Here is a 19475-nt window from a genome sequence, read left to right on the forward strand (position 1 = left end):
GTAACTTCAGAGTAACACTGGAGAAGTGTGTGTGCATGTGTTTGTGTGTTTGTGCGCGTGTGCATGTTTGTGTGTTTGTGCACGTGTGTGCATGTGTTTGTGTGTGTGCGTGTGTGTATGTGCATGTGTGTGTATGGGGGGGTGTATGCACAGTACTGGGGCTTGAACTCTGACCTTGGACTCTCATTTTGCATTTTTTGCTTAAGGCTGGCTTACTACCACACCCCTTCTGGCTTTTTTCTGGCTAATTGGAAATAAGTTGAAATCCGAATTTAGAGCCATCCTTTTTATGCACAACCATGCACTTTCTCCGTTGAAGCTGGCATTTGCTTGTAGCAAATACGTGGTTTGTACTTCTTGTCGGGAAAGAGATGAACTGCCTTTTCAGGGAGGCTTGTCCTGGGCCTTTAAACAGTCTGCTTCCTGGGGCCACCTTTATATAAGACTTTAGTCCAACAACAACAAAAAAAATCCCTGTTAATTATTAACCCTTGGTGTACTACCTGATACCGGACTCTACAGCTTGAGAACAGAGTGTTTTCTTCCTCACATTAAGCCTATTTATGAGTAGAGGAATGTAGCTATCAAGAGTATTTTAAAAAACCAAACACCTGCCAGACTTTTTCCTCTGGTATTTGGTGAAGAACGTTTGGTGCTGTGGCTGGCATGTCTACAATCTGAACCACTGGTGTAGATGTCCTTTGGGATTCCCGGTTTATTTTAGCATGGCTGAGCTCTCGCTGCACAGAATCCTTCTTCTGGTTATTTCTCTGGCAAAGTGTCTGGAAGGCACCAAACTTCTGTCACACCTTAAAAAATGTGGTGACCTGGAATGTACAAGTAAGTCCACTTTTCTTCTCCTTTTAAATGAAGGCTCTGAAATCTCATACAAATGTTATTGCAGATAGGTGTGTTAAAAATAACACTTTTGTGAAAGCTTTGAATACTGAAGTAGAGATTGATACAAAAAAAAGATTTTAGTGACAAAATATTTTGTGATTCTGTTTGAAACAAGTATAAAAGGACCAAAGACAAGGTTAATATAGAAATATATCAGAGGTTATGTTCCCTCTAAACCATAAGAATCAGTCTTCCTCCCACCCATTTTTAAAGAGAACTGGGACTGATTTCTTTAAATCAATTTCTTAAAATTCACTAAAACAAAAAGAATGCAATTTTAAAACAACAAAGAAAAGTTTCTTTTCTCCTAGATCTTTGTGATTCTCATGAGTTTATAAAAAGTCTTCATTTCAAATTATCATGATAAATTTAGTGTCTTCATTTCAAAATATCATGATTTATTTAGTCATTTCTGTGTCTTTAACTATGTAAAAATGCTAAAATAAGTGTAGGATATAATTTTACGCCATGAAATATTAAACTTGATTTACCATGAAGAAAAATGAATTTCCATTTTAATCTTTGAGAATTTAGCTTTTTGGTACTGGAATTATTGTACAAAATAGTTGCATCTCAATATATTAAAGTTATAAATATGTTACATTCTAGTATGTGAATTATTTCTAATTTTGTGTCATTCAAACAAAAATGTGAAATATGGTTGATACATACACAATTTCCAACTAACATACTTACAAGTGAAGATTTGTCTTAATTTGTTGTGTATGTATAATATGCAGAGATGGTATTTTACAGTAGTAATTCCTTCATCTCATATTTTAGAATTCTTACTGCCTGACACAAAAAGAGAACATGCAAGTGTCTAGTAACTGTATAATGTTTTAACTGTCATTGCATAACAATCACAGCGTTTTACTTTTATACATGTAGTATCATTTGAGCACCGCTATGATTATTATTATCTGAGTCTTTGAATTGGAGGGTGGACCCTAGCATGGTCGATGGGATTCATTCATGGTTACTGAAGGTGCTTGGTCTAGGGGAGTGGTGGGTTCTGTGTCCGATGCACTTAATGGTGATAACTCAGATCACCACGAAGCAGAGCACAGTGGTGCACATGAAGGGCCCCAGGTCAAGTGGACATTGGGAGAAGGCTGGGATGACGAAAGCCTCAAGGAGGAAACAGGACATGAGCTTGGCATGAAGAGAGACGGGGCTTTCTAGGCTGAGGAAAGCAGGAGGAAACGCTTAGCAGACAGGACTTTGTACTGCAAATCTTCAGTACAAACCTGGCTCCACTCTCTCATCTAAGCTAACAGGCTCATTTGTGGCTGGAGATGGATTCTTTTCCTTAGATTATTGCAATGTCTGGAAATAACAATACATAACATAACAGTACAAGAAAGTAAAAAGTTCCCTTGGCTACAGATTGAAGAATGAGGGTGACATATTCCAGAGATGACAGATTTACTAGCTTACTTAGAGTCTCCCCCGCCCCTGCCCCATCTGTGTAAAGGAATAGAAGGAGGTTCTTTTAAAATCGTTTATGGATATTCTTGAATACTGAGCTCTGCGCTTCATTCTGTTCCCATCGTGAAGTTCATGTAGCTTTTTGAGAATGTAAAGAACGTCAAGAAATTGGCATTTCAAAATATGTAGGGTGTGGGGCTGGGAGTGTGGCTTAGTGGTAGAGTGCTGGCCTACGGAGTTTGATTGCTCCATACCACATCAACAGGAAAAGCCACTGTGGCTCAAGTGGTAGAGTGCTAGCCTAGAGCAAAAGAAACTCAGTTGACAGTGCTCAGGCCTGGAGTTCAAGCCCAGCACTGGAAAACAAAATGTAGGATGCATTAAAGGAAGGGAAATGGGAGAAGAGGCAGGCAGAGTAGTACATGTGTATAATCCCAGAATTTGGGAGGCAGAGACAGGGAAATCTCTAGTTTAAGGCCAGCCTGGGCGATTCTTGTTAAATAAAAAGTAAGTAGTTCAAAAGAGGAACAATAACATTTTAATTTGAAGTATGTATGTTTTTCTTTACACATGTACATAGCTTTACTCAGCAGAGTCTTAGCCATGAAAGATTTCACAGGACCTGATTGTCGATACCTGAACTTCACTGAGGGAGAAGAAATATCTGTTTATATTAAACTTTCGGGAGAGAGAGAAGATTTGTGGGCAGGAAGTGTAAGTATCTCGTCGAAAGAATTAGATGTAGAAAAAAAATGACCAACTTGCCCAAGGATATCTGCTTTTCCTTTCTAAAAGAACTAAGGATTTCAAAGGACTGTACAAGAGCGAAGAGACCTTACACAGACAATAGTGATTCCAAAATTCCTGTGAAAAAAGCTTTGAGAAAACAGTTTCCTTGAGATAGAGGAAAAAAGGGAATACCTTAAACTTATTTTTTACACATCATACATACTTTTTTTTTTAGTGGGGCTTGAAATCAGGGCCTAGAGCTCTCTCAGGGCATGTAGCTCATGGCTGGTGCTCTACCACTTGAGCCATACCTGTAGTCTGACTTTTGGCTGTTTAAACTCTTTTGCTCAGATTGGCTACAAACCTCAATCGTCTAGTCTCAGAGTCCTGAGTAGGATTACAAGTGTGAGCACCTGGTACCTGGTACCTGGTTTGCATTTATGATTGTGTGTATGTGTGTGTGTGAGAGAGAGAGAGAGAGAGTGAGAGAGAGACAAAAAGAGAGAGAGAGCCATCAGTACTCAGAGAATTTATGATTCTTTGAGCTTAAGTTTTTTATTTATTTGGAGATACTTTAGAGGTACTAAGATAGATTATGTGGTGGGACCCAACCATATCTTCAGAAGTTTTAGTTAATATTTTTTAAGGGCTGGATTGTTTTTGAAAAGATCATCAGAAAAGTTGGTAGCCTAGAGAAGTGAAGTATTTAAACTGTTTATAGAAAACCAACTATCAATTGGGAGACCCTTTTACTTGGCCCAAATTCCTAGTCTATCGAGATACCTGGAAGAATGAATTCTCTTTCAGATTATACAATAGAGGAAACTTGTGATTAATGTTTTCAGTTGAAAATGGCGTATATCATTGCTTGTATTATTATGCTTCATGATAACAGTCTACATTAAGTGATTTACTCTCAAACTGAACAGGCAGGACCAACATCATCTCCACATTGCAAACACACCAACTTCTCCCTTCTGGGATTTTTGATCCTTGTTTGGAGAAGCAAATTCTATCTGAAACTGGTGGCTGAATTTTGCCTGGCCAGACCTGCCCTGTTTTGCAGTGCCCAGCATTCCTTACAACTTATGAGGACTTACAAATGCCTATATATTGAAGTCATTGGAAGAATATAACGCAGGTATAAGAAATAACATGGGCTGGGGATATAGCCTAGTGGCAAGAGTGCCTGCCTCGGATACATGAGGCCCTAGGTTCGATTCCCCAGCACCACATATACAGAAAACGGCCAGAAGCGGCGCTGTGGCTCAAGTGGCAGAGTGCTAGCCTTGAGCAAAAGGAAGCCAGGGACAGTGCTCAGGCCCTGAGTCCAAGGCCCAGGACTGGCCAAAAAAAAAAAAAAAAAAAGAAATAACATAATAGGTGTCCTAAGAGGCAAAGAAAGCATTCTTCCTGGTTTATTAAGAGAGAAAATACTAGAATGGCTGTGCACTGGTAGCTCATGATTGTAACCCTAGCTACTCAGGAAGCTGAGATATGAGGATTGAAGTTTGAAGCCAGCTTGGGCAAAAAAGTCCATGAGACTCTTATCTCCAATTAATGACTAAAAAGCCAGAAGTGGAGCTGTGGCTCAAGTGGTAGAGGGCTAGCCTGGGCAAAAATGCTCAGTGACAGCACCTAGAATGTAATTTCAAGCCCTAGGTCTGGCACAAAGAAAAACAAAGAATGTCTTACATGCTCTTGATCGGGGTTAATATAATTAGTTTTACCAACTTAGGTTCAGGAAGATTGACTAGCACTGAATCTTCCCTTAAGGACTTGTGGACCTTTGCAATCTTGATGAATTCATTTGTGAGTCTTTAGTGTTAAAAGCTCTTACCTGATTGTGACAGTTTGGAAATGTCACATAGATTACAGCTCCATGTAGGCTATCATCCCATTCCTTGTTTGGTATCTTAAGTCTATTAGTATAAATTTTAAGAACACATGGGCAAAGAAGATCATTAAAGAAGATGTGTGTGTGTGTGTGTGTGTGTGTGTGTGTGTGTGTGTGTATCTGATACTTTACATTCTGACGTTTAGGGTTTTTTTGTCTGTTTGTTTTTTTGGCGAGTGCTGGGCCTTGGACTCAGGTGTCAGTGCTGTCCCTGGCTTCTTTTTGCTCAAGGCTAGCACTGTGCCACTTGAGCCGCAGCGCCACTCCTGGCCATTTGATGTATATGTGGTGCTGCGGAATTGACCCCAGGACCTCATGTATAAGAGGTGAGCACTCTTGCCACTAGGCCATATCCCCAGCCCACATTCCAAAGTTTAATTTAAAATTGTGTCATTTTATAGTTTAGCTCATTGTGCCCTTAAATTATTGTTTTTTTTTTAAATAATAAAAGCATTTTCCTACCCATGTTTGTTCTTTTGTTTTGCTGATTTTCTTTTCTATCTTTTTTTTTCTTTCTTTTTGGGGCTAGAACTCAAGGCCCAGGCACGGTCACTGAGTCTCTGAGCTCTTGAGCTACCTCTTCAGCTTTTTCTGGGAAGTTTTATAGGAGGTGAAAGTCTCACGGACTTTCCTGCATGGACTGGCTTCAAACTATGATCCTCAGATCTCAGCCTCCTCAGTAGCTAGGATTACAGGCATGAGCCACAAGTTACTGGACTCACTTTCTTTAGATGGCAATTGATTGCCAATTAATGTTTTGTGACTTGATATAGATGAAAGTTATCATCACAGGGATAAATTGAGCTTAGTAGTTATTGTTTAATCAGTCTTCTTTGGTAATCTCATTTCTTTGTTTTGATAGAAAGGAAAAGACTTTGGATTTTTCCCCAGAGATGCAGTCCAGGAACAAGAGGTGTTCATACATGAAGAAGCTGAAATATCAGCTAAAGTGAGTCAACTCATTCTCAGCTGTGAACTAAATGGAACTTTCTTGACTAAGTGTCCATTGATTGTGTACCATGTACAATTGATGTATAAAATAGTTGGCCTGAGGACTTTTTCATTTTTGAAATGTTTTAAAGATGAAAATTATAAAATTTTAAATTGTTATTATAAAGGTGATGTACAAAGGGGTTACAGTTATGTAAGTCAGGTGAGTACATTTCTTTTTGGACAGTGGAGGACTTGTTCTTGGAATAATTTATGTGACTAAGATGGTAAGATGGAACTGATTACAGTTAAGGATTTTACTTTTTGAACAATTAACAGACAGTTGAATGGATACTAGGATGGACTGAGTTCAAGCCTGACTCAACGACTCACTGTACAAGTGGCACTATGTGCCTTAATTTTGCCATCTGTAAAATGGAAATGATGGCTGTAATATAGTGTCACTTCAAATTTACTGAGGAAAACATGAGTATACGAAAAGTACATAGAGTTGCACTTAGTAAGCACTATGTGAGTGTCAGGTATAATTACGAACACCATTGTCCTACTAGGATTGAAGTTTATTCCTACAACACTCCCTAGATCTCATGTTTATATATCCTTTATAGGGCCTGAATTCAGGTTCTTGTGCTTTTGCTTGGCTTTTTCTGCTCAACGTCAGTGCTCTATCACTTGAGCCATACCTCCACTTCTGGCTTTTTGCTGTGTAATTGGAAATAAAAGTCTCAGCGATTGGTCTGCCTCAATTGACTTTGAACTATGATTCTCAGCTTTCATCCCCTTGAGAAACCAGGACCAGTGTCTGGCTGGAGTTTTTTTGTTATTGTTTTTGCCAGTCCTGGGGCTTGAACTCAGGGCCTGAGCACGTCCCTGGCTTCTTTTTGCTCAAGGCAACCACTGTACCACTTGAGCCACAGCACCACTTCCAGCTTTTTCTATGTATGTGGTACTGAGGAATCGAACCCAAGGCTTCATGTATACGAGGTGAGCACTTTACCACTAGGCCATAATCCCAGTCCCTGGCTGGAGTTTCATAATCTTAATAATGTTAAACTTGATAATAAGAACAGGAATTAAAAAACAACTGACTTATGAGCTAGAGGAATAGTTCCTCTAGCAGGGAGCTATTTAACTCCCTTGAATGAAACTTTTGGTCCCACTGGAAAAAAAAGGTAACTTTTTAATGTATACACTTGTATGGAGCCAAGCTCAGAGAGACAAATGGCATATGTTTTCTCTCATATTGAGAAGGTAGACCTAGATATGATAAATTATACAGGACTGTAGGCATTCACACGCAGTGAGACCAAATGAGAGAGGAATACAAAGGGGCAATACCTATGTGCATCTCATCATACAAAATAATATTTATCAAAATGAACTCTAAGAGATGGAAACAAGAGGTTTTGTTCTTTTGCTTTCTTTTCTTTTTTGGTATTGTTCATTTATCTGTTTTGGAGGAGGGGAGGAGGGTACAGAAATCATGGGACAAAGAATCAACAAATGCAGCAGTGATACTCACTAGACACGTTGTTGACAATGAGCTATTCAACTTGTGGGTGAGGATGGGAGGGAAAAACTGGGAGAGAGTGAGGGAAAGGGTGGCATTGTCCAAAAAGAAATGTACTCAATACCTGACTTATGTGACTGTAACTCCTCTGTATATCAGCTGTATAACAACTCTAAAAAAACGTGATCAGGGGCTGGGGATATAGCCTAGTGGCAAGAGTGCCTGCCTCGGATACACGAGGCCCTAGGTTCGATTCCCCAGCACCACATATACAGAAAACTGCCAGAAGTGGCGCTGTGGCTCAAGTGGCAGAGTGCTAGCCTTGAGCGGGAAGAAGCCAGGGCCAGTGCTCAGGCCCTGAGTCCAAGGCCCAGGACTGGCAAAAAAAAAAAAAAAAAAAAAAAAAAAAAAACGTGATCAGTCAGTTGAATTCAGATTCCACGTTAAGCCAATTGACCACAAATGACCTCAGCATGAAGTGAGCTTATTTAGTTAAGTTCAATTATCTATTGTCTGGCTCTTCCCAACACACACTTTGGGATCAACTACCAGCTGTCTGTTTCCTGTAGAATAACTGGTCCTCTCAGTTCTGTCTCTATAATATACCTGTAGGTAAACTGTCTTCTCGAATGGTAGCCCGAGTCCCACTGATTATAATACTGCAATAGACTGCCAACTGCTCTGCTTGCTTAAAATTTGCCATCTTTCAAGCCATTCTCCAAAAGCAGTGGATCTTGGAAAAACAAAACCAAAAAAAATTCAGGCCATTAAATCCCTTCTTGGCTTTTCCCCTGGACCTGGTGCAATGCCCTTCATCCTTCTGGCCTCCCAGGTCTGGATCAGCTTCCCCTGCTCGTGCTTCTCCTTTCGCTCCCGGCCGCTGCCTCAGAACCATCTCCCTTTTTCACCAGACAAACTGGCCTTTGCACTCTCTTTCTTCTTCCTGTTAGAACGCTTTCTCTGCATTCTTCACTTCCCTAGGCTTTTTTTCCCCTTCTTCAGGTTGTGGGGCTTGCACTCATGGCTTGGGTGCTGCCCCTGAGCTTGTTTGCTCAAGGCTAGCATACTACCGCTTTGAGTCACAGTGCCACTTTCAGTGTTTGAGTGGTTAATTGGAGATAAGAGTCACATGGGTACTTTTCTGCCAGGGTTGGCTTTGAACTGCGATCCTTAGAGCTCAGCCTCCTTTTGTTTTTTTTTGCTTTTGTTTGGAGACAGAGTCACTCTATATAGGACACAGGCCTCGAAGTCATGATTCTTGTGTCCCCATCTTCCAAGTGCTGGAATTATAGGCATGCATTACCATTCTTGGATTCCTTCCTTTCTTTCTTTTCTTTTTTTTTCCAGTTCTGGGGCTTGGACTCAGGGCCTGAGCACTGTCCCTGGTTTCTTTTTGCTCAAGGCTAGCACTCTGCCACTTGAGCCACAGCGTCACTTCTGGCTTTTTCTGTGTATGTGGTGCTGAGGAGTCGAACCCAGGGCTTCATGCATGCAAGGCAAGCACTCTACCGCTAAACCACATTCCCAGCCTCCTGGTTCTTTCTTTTTTAAAATTTATTTTTATTTTTCAACTTTTATTGTAACGTGTTGTAGAAAGGGGTTGCAGTTATACAAGAAAGGCAATGAGGACATTTCTTGTCCAACACTGTTACCCCCTCTCGTTTTTCTCTGGCTTTCTCTGCCCCCCACCTGTCTCTCCCCCTCCTTTCTTATCCCTTAGTCCACAGCTTCGATATTATTCTCTCTCAGGAAATGTTAGGCATAATAAGTTATTTATTTGCCTGGATGAGGTAATGTTTAATATCAGTATTAAAATTCACTAAATTTGTCCCCAAATCACTAAATTTGTCCTCGAATCACTAAATTAGATACAGTAATTACATGCAGTTTTTTTTTTCTGTGCTAATTCCTCCATAGAGCTGCAGGAAAAAAAAGTATGCTGAGTTTTCAAACCAAATGTATGTTTGGTTTTTTGTTTTGTTTTTTTTTTTTTGCCAGTCCTGGAGCTTAGACTCTGGGCCTGAGCACTGTCCCTGGCTTCTTTTTGCTCAAGGCTAGCACACTGCCACTTGAGCCACAGTGCCACTTCTGGCCATTTTCTGTATATGTGGTGCTGGGGAATCGAACCCAGGGCCTCATGTATATGAGGCAGGCACTCTTGCCACTAGGCCATATCCCCAGCCCCTCAAACCAAATGTAAAGACATATATATGTGTGTGTGTGTGTGTGTGTGTGTGTGTGTGTGTGTGTGTGTGTGTATGATATATATATGTAAAAAAAAAATATATATATATATATATCATATGGCTCAGATCTTGGAGCACTTGCCTAGCAAGCACAAAGACCTGAGTTCAAGGCTCAGTATTGCTAAAAAAAAAAATTAACAGTTAAAAAAAGCAAAAAATAATACCCATAGAAAGTCCTCCGTGATGTTTCTAAAGGAATTACTGATGATCATGAACCTGCTTATATAATAGCAGGATGCATTCATTCCCTCTGGTATTTCTGGTATTCCCCTGGCATTTCTCTTTAGGTCCCACTTCCTAACACTGTTGCTTTGGGGGTTGAATTTCCAGTACAGCCATGGGAGGACCACATGCAGATCATAATCCTTGAGTCCACTCAGAATACTCGTAGGAAGTGCAAGGTTATATGAACACGTATGTCTGGCCATCAGCGTTTATGTACAAGATCAAAGCATTGATACTCTCTGATTCTGAGCTATGTAATAATAAGTCATACACAAAAGGATGTTTATCATTACGTTTCTACATTCACTCCTAGAATTCGGTTCTAATATGTATTTGTAATATGTATTTCAGTTGTAAATGTATTTAAGATGAGACGATCTGGTTTCAGCTTTTGTTCTGTGGCTGAGCTGGTTGTGTCATCTTAAGAAAATCATTGTCATCCACTTTGAATGGTTTGGGGAGAAACCATGGTTGAGTACATTTATGTTTTTTTTTTCTTTCAGGAATCTGACTTTCTTTGTCTTCATGGAGAGAGCTATATATTTGAAAGTGAAGATAGTGAGTTAAACAGCGGCAATGGTGAAAAAATGTATTCATATAAAGAAGATGGAGACCAAAAATATAGTACATTTGCAAGTGGTTTCCTAAGACAGTCTGGATTTTATGAAACTTCTGCAAGTACTGTACTTCCAGACCAATTTGTAGCATCAGAGGCTCCTGGAAAAATCCCAAGTGCCAGTGAGCCAAGAGATTGGGAAGAAGTGGCAGCTGGAAGGGGGCAGGACCAGATTGCAGAAGTGGAAGGTGTCGTGACCTCCTCCACCCTGCCTGAAGGAAGAGAACAGTTTGGACTGGGAGAAGAACAAATTGAAGACAAGGCTTTTGAACCAGTTATTGAATCTGTACATGAAAACTCTTTTCAAAGTAGAAAATTAGCAGTGGAAGATGGAAACGATCTGGAGGAATCACACAATGCTGAGTCCCAAACAGAACATGCCTCAGAACCTGAATCTGAATTGGATTCAGAGCCACCCCATCTCGTTTCAATGACACAGGAAGACTCAGAACAAGCTGCAGAGCTAGAGCACACTCTCAAATCTCAAGCCACTGGCTGGTTTGGTGGTGGATTTACAAGTTATTTAGGTTTTGGAGAGGAGAGTACAGAACTTGAGTTATTGTCCAAAGAAAGCCATCCACTACTCCAAGATATTCCTGATGCTAAATCATCAGAGGAAGATGCCACTGTTCCATGGACAGAAATAACAACAGGGAAAGAGGACACAATCATGAACGACAGCTCCACTCAAAAGTCAAGTTGGTTTGATTTTGGTTTTGGCATGCTAGGCTTTGTATATGCTGATGAAGAGAAAATGATAACAGATGATGGACAAAACAGTGATAGTGGGCTAGATAAACACAAACATCCTCCAGCCAGTGATTCTGAGCCTGATAAAGAACAGGAAATAAACATAATCAAAGTGATGGAAGCAGAAGATCAAATACACAAGGAAGGAGTCTTAGAGGAAACAGATGATTCTGATGACACACTATATTTGAAGAAAATCTTACATAATTTTGATAACCCCTGGAGGTTCCAGAACACTCCAGAGAAGCAGAATTGCCATATTCAAATCAGATACTGGATGAAAATAATAAAGGTGAAAATGATGGAATGCAAGAGTCTTCAATTGAAAATCATGCCACAGATGACACGGAAGAATCCATGCTACTGAGAAGCAGTCACCGTTGGTCAGGTTGGTATGAAAAGATTTAGAATTTATTTGTTGACATAATGAAAACATTTGAAAATTATTATTCTAAAGGTGACATACATAGGAGTTAAAGTGATATGTCCCATGAAGATTCCATTTCTTTTGCGGCACTGTCACCCCTTCCTTCCCTCCCAGTTTTCCCCTCCCACCCACATAGTTCATTTTCAACACATGAGAAAAGTTGAGAAATTCCACATTTCCTAAACTCTCCTTAGCCCATAACAACCATCGTTCTATCAGTTTCTAGTTGGCTCTGGAACATAAATTGTAATTTTATTGTGTGAGCCCATACTGGGACTTGATTAGCTTTTTTATTTAAGGCTTGGTAATCTACCGCTGAGCTATAGCTCCACTTCTGGCTTTTTTGGCGATTAATTGAAGATGAGGGTCAGGTCCAGGTTAGTTTTAACCATGATTGTGTGTGTGTGTGTGTGTGTGTGTGTGTGTGTGTGTGTGTGTGACAGAGAGAGAGAGAGAGAGAGTCTTGCTGTGTAGTCCAAGTTGGCCTCAAAGTTGAGATATGATTCCCGCTTGAGTCTTCCAATGCTGGATTGTAGGTATGTATCGCCATACATTGCCTCTGAAAATTTTTAATTTGAGGCTTGCATTTATGCTTTACTTTTCATATGGAGCACTACAATAACAAGGCTTTTAAGTATACAAGGTAGTAGGGATTTCAAGCAAGACTAAGGTAAAAGGTTTTCAGCTTTCCTCAAGTCTCTTAGTTCTGAGATTTTTACCAGAAGGCGGTAGAAGAAAGTGAACATCAGAGGACACTTCTATTTCTAAATGTCCAGAAAATTTAGCAACTTTGGATTCAACACATGTGGATCAGACATGCACAGTGGTGCACAGCTGGAATGCCAGCAATTGGGAAGCAAGAGGATCACGAGTTGTAAAACAGCTTGGATTACAAAGCAAAAGTCTTAACTAAAACCCAAACAACCCAGGCATTGGAAGCTCACCCCATAATCTTAGCCACTCAGGAGGCTGGGCGAAGCCAGTCCAAGCAGGTTAAAGTCAGTGAGGTCCATCAAAAAGCCAGATATGGTGCTGTGGCTTAAGTAGTGGAGGGTCAAGTATCCCGAGTAAAGAAGCTAAGAAACAGACCAGAACGAATAATAAATAAGTAAAAACAAAACAAAATGAAACAAAAACAGCCGCTCTGATCCACATCCAAATAAAAAGAGAAAAACACTAGGATTGTAAACTGTGTGGAACTTTTACTTGGCTTCTGCACATCTCCATACTGAGGTGTCTATGATGGATAGATGTGAAATTTAGCAAATATTGACTAATAATACAGCAACAATTGGGCTGTAGAATGACAGCAAATGTTTCATAAGAGGCCAAGAACAGTGCAAACTCTGAAGGAAACCCATTTCCATTAGAACCAGTTGATTTTCTGAACTGGCCAGAACTGCGTATCACACCTTACCATTCCCCCAAATGTGAACTCTGCATTTCACCAACATCCTCCCTCTTCCAGCATGTGGACATTTAGATTCCAATCCTTTTCCAAATGAGAAAGGTGGATGACAACAAACAGCAGAGATTATTAAAGGCTAGTTGAAAGGAGATTCTCATGTTCCAAAGTTTTGACATTCTAAAGGAATGTTTGGTTTTCACATTCAGTCTGGAAACAAAACAAAACAAAATCTGGTTTGATTAGTCAATTCAAAACCAAGCTGACTCTGAGATCTGAGGATTGCAATTTGAAGCCAGTCAAGTCAGCCCTGGCAAACAAATCTGAGAGACTCTTATCTCCAGTTAATAGGTAAAATGCTGCAAGTAGAGCACTAACTGGAAAGAACACATTTTGGACTTACTTTGTGTCATTGTTTTACACAACCCAGTCTCGTTAATTAGTAACTAACACGGTGTCCTCTAAAATATATGACATCTGTTAATGTAAGTGATCAGAATTCCTCTAAATCAGATCAGACACCATTTTTTTGGGGGGGTGGCTGGATAGGGTTAGTTATGATGTTTGAATTCAGGGCTTAAACACTGCCCCTGAGCCTTTTCTTTTTTTTCCCCCAGTCCTAGGGCTTGAACTCAAGGCCTGAGCACTATTCCTGGCTTCTTTTTTTTCTCAAGGCTAGCACTCTACCTCTTGAGCCACAGCACCACTACTGGCTTTTTCCGTTTAAGTGGTGCTGAGGAATGAGGGCTTCATGCATGCTGGGCGACCAGTCTACTGCTAAGCCACATTCCCAGCCCCTGAGCTTGATTTTTAGCTCAAGGCCAGCACTCTGCCACTGTGATCCACAGTACCACTTTGTTGTTGCTTTTTTTTTTTTTTTTTGCCAGTCCTAGGCTTGGACTCAGCACTGTCCCTGGCTTCTTTTCTCAAGGCTAGCACTCTGCCACTTGAGCCATAGCGCCACTTCTGGCCATTTTCTATATATGTTGTGCTGGGGAATCGAACCCAGGGCTTCATGTGTACGAGGCAAGCACTCTTGACACTAAGCCATATCCCCAACCCCTGCTTTTTGTTTTTGGTGGTTAAATGGAGGTAAAAGTCTCATGGGCTTTCCTGCCTGAACTGCTTTGAAACCCAGTCCTCAAATTTCAGCCTCCTGAGTAGCTAGGATTACAGCTATGAGCCACCAGTGCCCAGGGTTGGGTTTTTTTTTTTTTCTTTTCTTTTCTTTTCTGCTCTGGCCCTGTGCACTGTCCCTGAGCTTTTGTGCTCAAGGCCAGCACACTACCAGTTGAGCCACAGCTCTACTTCTGGCTTCTTTTTTGTTTTTGTAGTTCAGTGGAGTTAAGAATCTCATGGACTTTCCTGCCAGGCTGGGTTTGATCTCAGCCTTCTCTTGAGGCAAGCACTCTACCACTAGGCCATATTCCCAGCCCATCAGCCTTCTCTTGAGTAGTTAAGATTACAAGCACAAGCCCCAGGTGCTCAGCTGGTTCTCCCCTCCCTTCCCCTCCCCTCCTCCTTCCTTCCTCTCATCCATCTTTCTTTCTTTCTTTCCCTCTCTCCCTCCCTCCTTTACTTCCAGCCTTCTTTCCTTTTGTTCTATACTGGACTCCAATTGGGTATCTGATGCTTGCTTTCTTCACTCATTGGCTGGCCACTATGACCTGAGGCATGCCCCCCACCCCCACTGTCTCTTTTAATGTACTTTCTCAATGGTGTGATTTGATAGAGTAAATAATGATATAATAAATGGACATGGCATGAACAGGGAAGCCAAGGCTTGAATGTGAAATTAGTGAACCTGTAAGACAACAGAAAAAGGAAAATGCATGACGCTTGATTGGCGCCTTTTCATTACCATGTTTAGGATGTTTCAAACATCCTAAAGAGACAGGCGCCTTCCTGTGCCAATAGCATATAAAGTTTCTTCAGTAGTGGAGTGAATCTTCTACCTCTGTAGCAATCCCGTGAGACTTTGGAGTGATAATTGTTTTTATATTCTCTAGTGCAAGAGGCAGACATGCATGCTACAGGGGACTAGCTTTTGGAACCTGGAGATTAACTGCTGTAAGTTCTAGGATTGCTTTTCTTTGTCAAACTTTGTAATACAAAACTTTCCTGCCTGAGCTGGCTGGGCATGGGGATCCTCGGATCTCAGCCTCTTGAATAGCTAGGATTGCAGGCACAATCCACTGGCACTCAGCTTATTTTTGAGACAGGGTCCTGTAATGTAGCCTAGGCTGGTTTTCAATACACAACCCTCTTGCCTCATCCTCAGGATTGATGGGATTACTGTTGTGCACCACCATCTCCAGTTTATTATTTTTATTTAAATCATGGTTTTTAAGATTAAAAAGTGAAAAATTGAATACAATGGAGTTTTTTTTCCCCATCTTGCTCAAGGCTAGCACCCTACCACTTGAGCCACAGTGTCAATTCTGGCTTTTTCTGTTTATGTGGTCCTGAGGAATTGAACCCAGGGCTTCATGCATGCTACGCTTTCTGTTTATGTGGTCCTGAGGAATTGAACCCAGGGCTTCATGCATGTTACGCAAGCACTCTACCACTAAGCTACCTCCTCAGCAATTGTACAGCTTTTATAATTCTTTCTTGGCCAAGGAATAAAGGCGAGGCTAGGTTGTAGGTTGAATAAAGGTCCCTCCATGGTGCCAGGGTCTGGACTTTGCATGGTGTGATTCTGTATACTCTGTGTGGAAAATGACCTATGGAACCTGTGGGTAATGATAGGAGAGGTAACTGGGGGAAAGCCAAAGAAGGGGTGACATTGTCCCAAATAAGAAATTACCTGACTTATGAAATGGCAACCCCTCTGTACAAAATGTTAATAACAATAAAATTACAACACACACACACACACACACACACACACACACACGCGACTTTGCAGATGTGCTTAAGGATCCTGAGCTCAAGAGATGTAGGCTACAAATGTAGGAGGCTTCTAGAAAAGGCAAGGATAGGCAAAATATTTTCCTTTAGAGTTCCAGTAGGAATGTGGTCCGGTACATTTGGATTTTTATGTGCACACTTGTAATATATATATATATACACATACATACACACACACACACACACACACACACACACATATTTCTACAAACCATGCCAGCAAGCTTGTGGTAATTTATTGCACCACAACAGAAACAAATGCTGGCTACCCTTAAGCTGTTGTGCATTCTTCCTCACAGAGGAAGACAAAAGTTCAAGAACGACCTCTGAGAAAAATAAAGGGATGCCCATATAAAGCAAGTATTTTCACAAAGACATATCTATCTATCTATCTATCTATCTATCTATCTATCTATCTATTTATATTTATTTATTTACTATCTCTGAAATAGACTTACCTGAGAGAATACCTGAAAAAACACATGGCCAAACCTCATCTTGTAAAAATGCTGAACAACTAACATCATTGGGAGACCTTGAAGTGTCTGAGCAGGGGGAAACAGATACATCTGTGGAAAACTTTATCCAAAGCAGCCAGGTGGCTTCCCTTGATAATGCTTTATCTTTGCAAAACCACATTCTCCAGAAAGGTAATAATGGGGTATTCCTTCTCCAATTCACCACTTAAGGAAGAAATGCACTCAAATTTACATAGCAAACTTTAACTTATTGTTTTTTTTTCTTTTTTTGGTTAATCAACAGATGATGTTACAGGGTTTCGGGTTCTGAAGTACTTATTTCAAATTGACATTTACAATCTCATGAATTCTGCATTTTCATCAGTTATCATGTTGCTAGAAAGGGTAAGCTGGCTTTACAATTTTGTTTAGCAATAATTTTACTTGTTTTATTAAGTAGAAGAGTGATTTCAACATATGCTTGTGTAGATTTATCCTATATAAACTTCTTACAATATTGGTTTCTCTTTGAAATCTTACATGCACACAGTTTCTTTCTTTCTCTTTCTTTCTGTCTCTCTCTCTCTTTCTTTCTTTCTTTCTTTTCTTTCCAGTTCTGGGCCATGGACTCAGGGCCTGAGCACTGTCCCTGCCTTCCTTTTGCGCAAGGCTAGCACTCTGCCACTTGGGCCACAGCATCACTTCCGGCTGTTTTCTATATGTGATGCTGGGGAATCAAACCCAGGGCTTCATGTATACAAGGCAAGTTCTCTTGTCACTAGGCCATATTCCCAGCCCACACACAGTTTCTTTTCTTTTCTTTTTTTCTTTTTTTTTTTTTTTTTGGCCAGTCCTTGGCCTTGGACTCAGGGCCTGAGCACTGTCCCTGGCTACTTTTTGCTCAAGGCTAGCACTCTGCCACTTGAGCCACAGCGCCACTTCTGGCTTTTTTCTGTGTATGTGTTGCTGAGGAATCGAACCCAGGGCTTCATGCATGCTAGGCATGCACTCTACTATTAAGCCAGATTGCCAGCCCCAACATAATGTCCTATAACTATCACTGATGCATTGGTTTGTCCTTTGTCTTTTATAATGGAGAATTTCACAACAAAAATAAACCACAGGGGCTGGGATTACGGCCCCAGTGGTAAAGTGCTTGCCTTGTATACATGAAGCCCCGGGTTCCATTCCTCAGCACCACATGTATATAGAAAAAGCCGGAAGTGGGGCTGTGGCTCAAGTGGTAGAGTGCTCGCGTTGAACAAAAAGATGCCAGGGACAGTGCTCAGGCCCTGAGTTCAAGCCGCAGGATTGGCCACAAAAACCAAACAAAAATAAACCACATTTCTGTGAACTAGCTCTTTAACAAAGACTCAGTAAGAATAAGGGCTAAGATGCTGTATCATCTATTGTTATATTAAAGTTTCTTTTGAAATAGGAGATTAAAACAACTGCCACCTTGTTTACTCATAATTCTGAATCTGGAGATAAAATTCAAGCTGAGAACTGAGGAGCCTAGAAGCAATCATACCACAGTAACACTGAACACAGGCATTGGTTTGTGTTTTGAGACTATGTAGAGCATGCTAGTCCTAAACTCATGCTATCTACTCTTCTGGCTTCAAACCTGTCATTCTCCTGCTGGAATTCCAAGTGGATGCCATAATATCCAGTCATACTTTGTTATTGTTATTTGTTTTTGGTTTCTTAGGCCAATGCTGGGGCTTTAAATCAAGAGTCCTATGTTCTCCTTAGGCTTTCTTGTTCATGGTGAGTGGTCTACTGTTGAGCTACACCTCTAGTCCAGCTTTTTGCTTCTTCATTGAAGATGGGGTCTCACTGGCTTTGAACCACCAACTTCCAGCTACTCAGGCTCTTGAGTAGCTAGGACTATCGCCTAAGTCACTGGAATCTAGATCACATATTGGATTTTAAACATCATTCTTCCCTAAGAAACAAAGGCTCCTTGGAGAAATGATAGATCTCTTAGCAGGCACAGAGAAGTACTAGATAAACAAAGTACCTTTTTTTTTTTTTTGGCCAGTCCTGGGCCTTGGACTCAGGGCCTGAGCACCTTCCCTGGCTTCCTCCTGCTCAAGGCTAGCACTCTGCCGCCTGAGCCACAGCGCCCCTTCTGGCCGTTTTCCATATATGTGGTGCTGGGGAATCAAACCCAGAGCTTCATGTGTAGGAGGCAAGCACTCTTGCCACTAGGCCATATTCCCAGCTAAACAAAGTATCTTGTGATACCAGGAAGTCAGGCAGGAGAGGAAAACAAGCTGCCAAAAAGTGACCTTTAAAGGACTCACTGGATCCCCTGGTTGCAAAGTTGTAGCTCATTAGAAAATATATCAGCAAGTCTATACTCCAGTGGAATTAATTAGTATGTGGTAGAAAAAAACAAACAGCTTTTCACTACTGAATAATTCAAATGAACAAATTTGAGAACTTTTGAAAATGAAATAACTATTAGGCAAACACAACAGAAACAATAGCTACACATTAACAGCCATCATGACAAGCTAAATCAGTGGGACAATATTATTACAAACAGTATCCCGGGGCTGGGAATATAGCCTAGTGGCAAGAGTGCTTGACTTGTATACATGAAGCCCTAGGTTCCATTCCTCAGCACCACATAGATAGAAAGGGCCAGAAGTGGTGGTTTGGTCAAGTGGCAGAGTGCTAGCCTTGAGCAAAAAGGAACCCAGGGACAGTGCTCAGGCTCTGAGTTCAAGGCCCAGAACTGGCAAAAACAAATCAATCAATCAATTAAAGAAAGAAAGAAAAAAAAAAGAAAATGACAATCATATTAAAAAAAAGAAAGAAAAAGAAACAGTACCCACACAAAGTTTCAAAGTAGCTGCCCACTGGAAAGAAATGTACACTAGTTTTACAAAGGTCCGTCCCCTCCCCACCCCTTCTTTCCTTCCTCCCTTCCTTGTAGTTACTGGCACCTGAAATAACGGCCTCAAGTTCTCCCTCTTTCACTCAGGTTGGTGCTCTACCACTTAAGC

The 19475-nt window shown here is 40.9% G+C and overlaps 1 protein-coding gene across 1 annotated transcript; it reads left to right on the forward strand.

Moving 5' to 3' along the window:
- The first annotated feature begins 465 nt into the window (after positions 1–465).
- On the forward strand, positions 466–17033 carry LOC125345335 (melanoma inhibitory activity protein 2-like). Its single transcript, XM_048337561.1, is given in 7 exon segments — positions 466–840; positions 2912–3045; positions 5820–5906; positions 10393–11494; positions 11497–11643; positions 16450–16650; positions 16763–17033. Coding segments are annotated over 7 exon segments (1914 nt in total). The 5' UTR covers positions 466–725; the 3' UTR covers positions 16891–17033.
- The last annotated feature ends 2442 nt before the right edge of the window (positions 17034–19475 follow it).

Source organism: Perognathus longimembris, unplaced genomic scaffold, assembly GCF_023159225.1.
Source record: "Perognathus longimembris pacificus isolate PPM17 unplaced genomic scaffold, ASM2315922v1 HiC_scaffold_5535, whole genome shotgun sequence".
Classification (NCBI taxonomy): domain Eukaryota; kingdom Metazoa; phylum Chordata; class Mammalia; order Rodentia; family Heteromyidae; genus Perognathus; species Perognathus longimembris.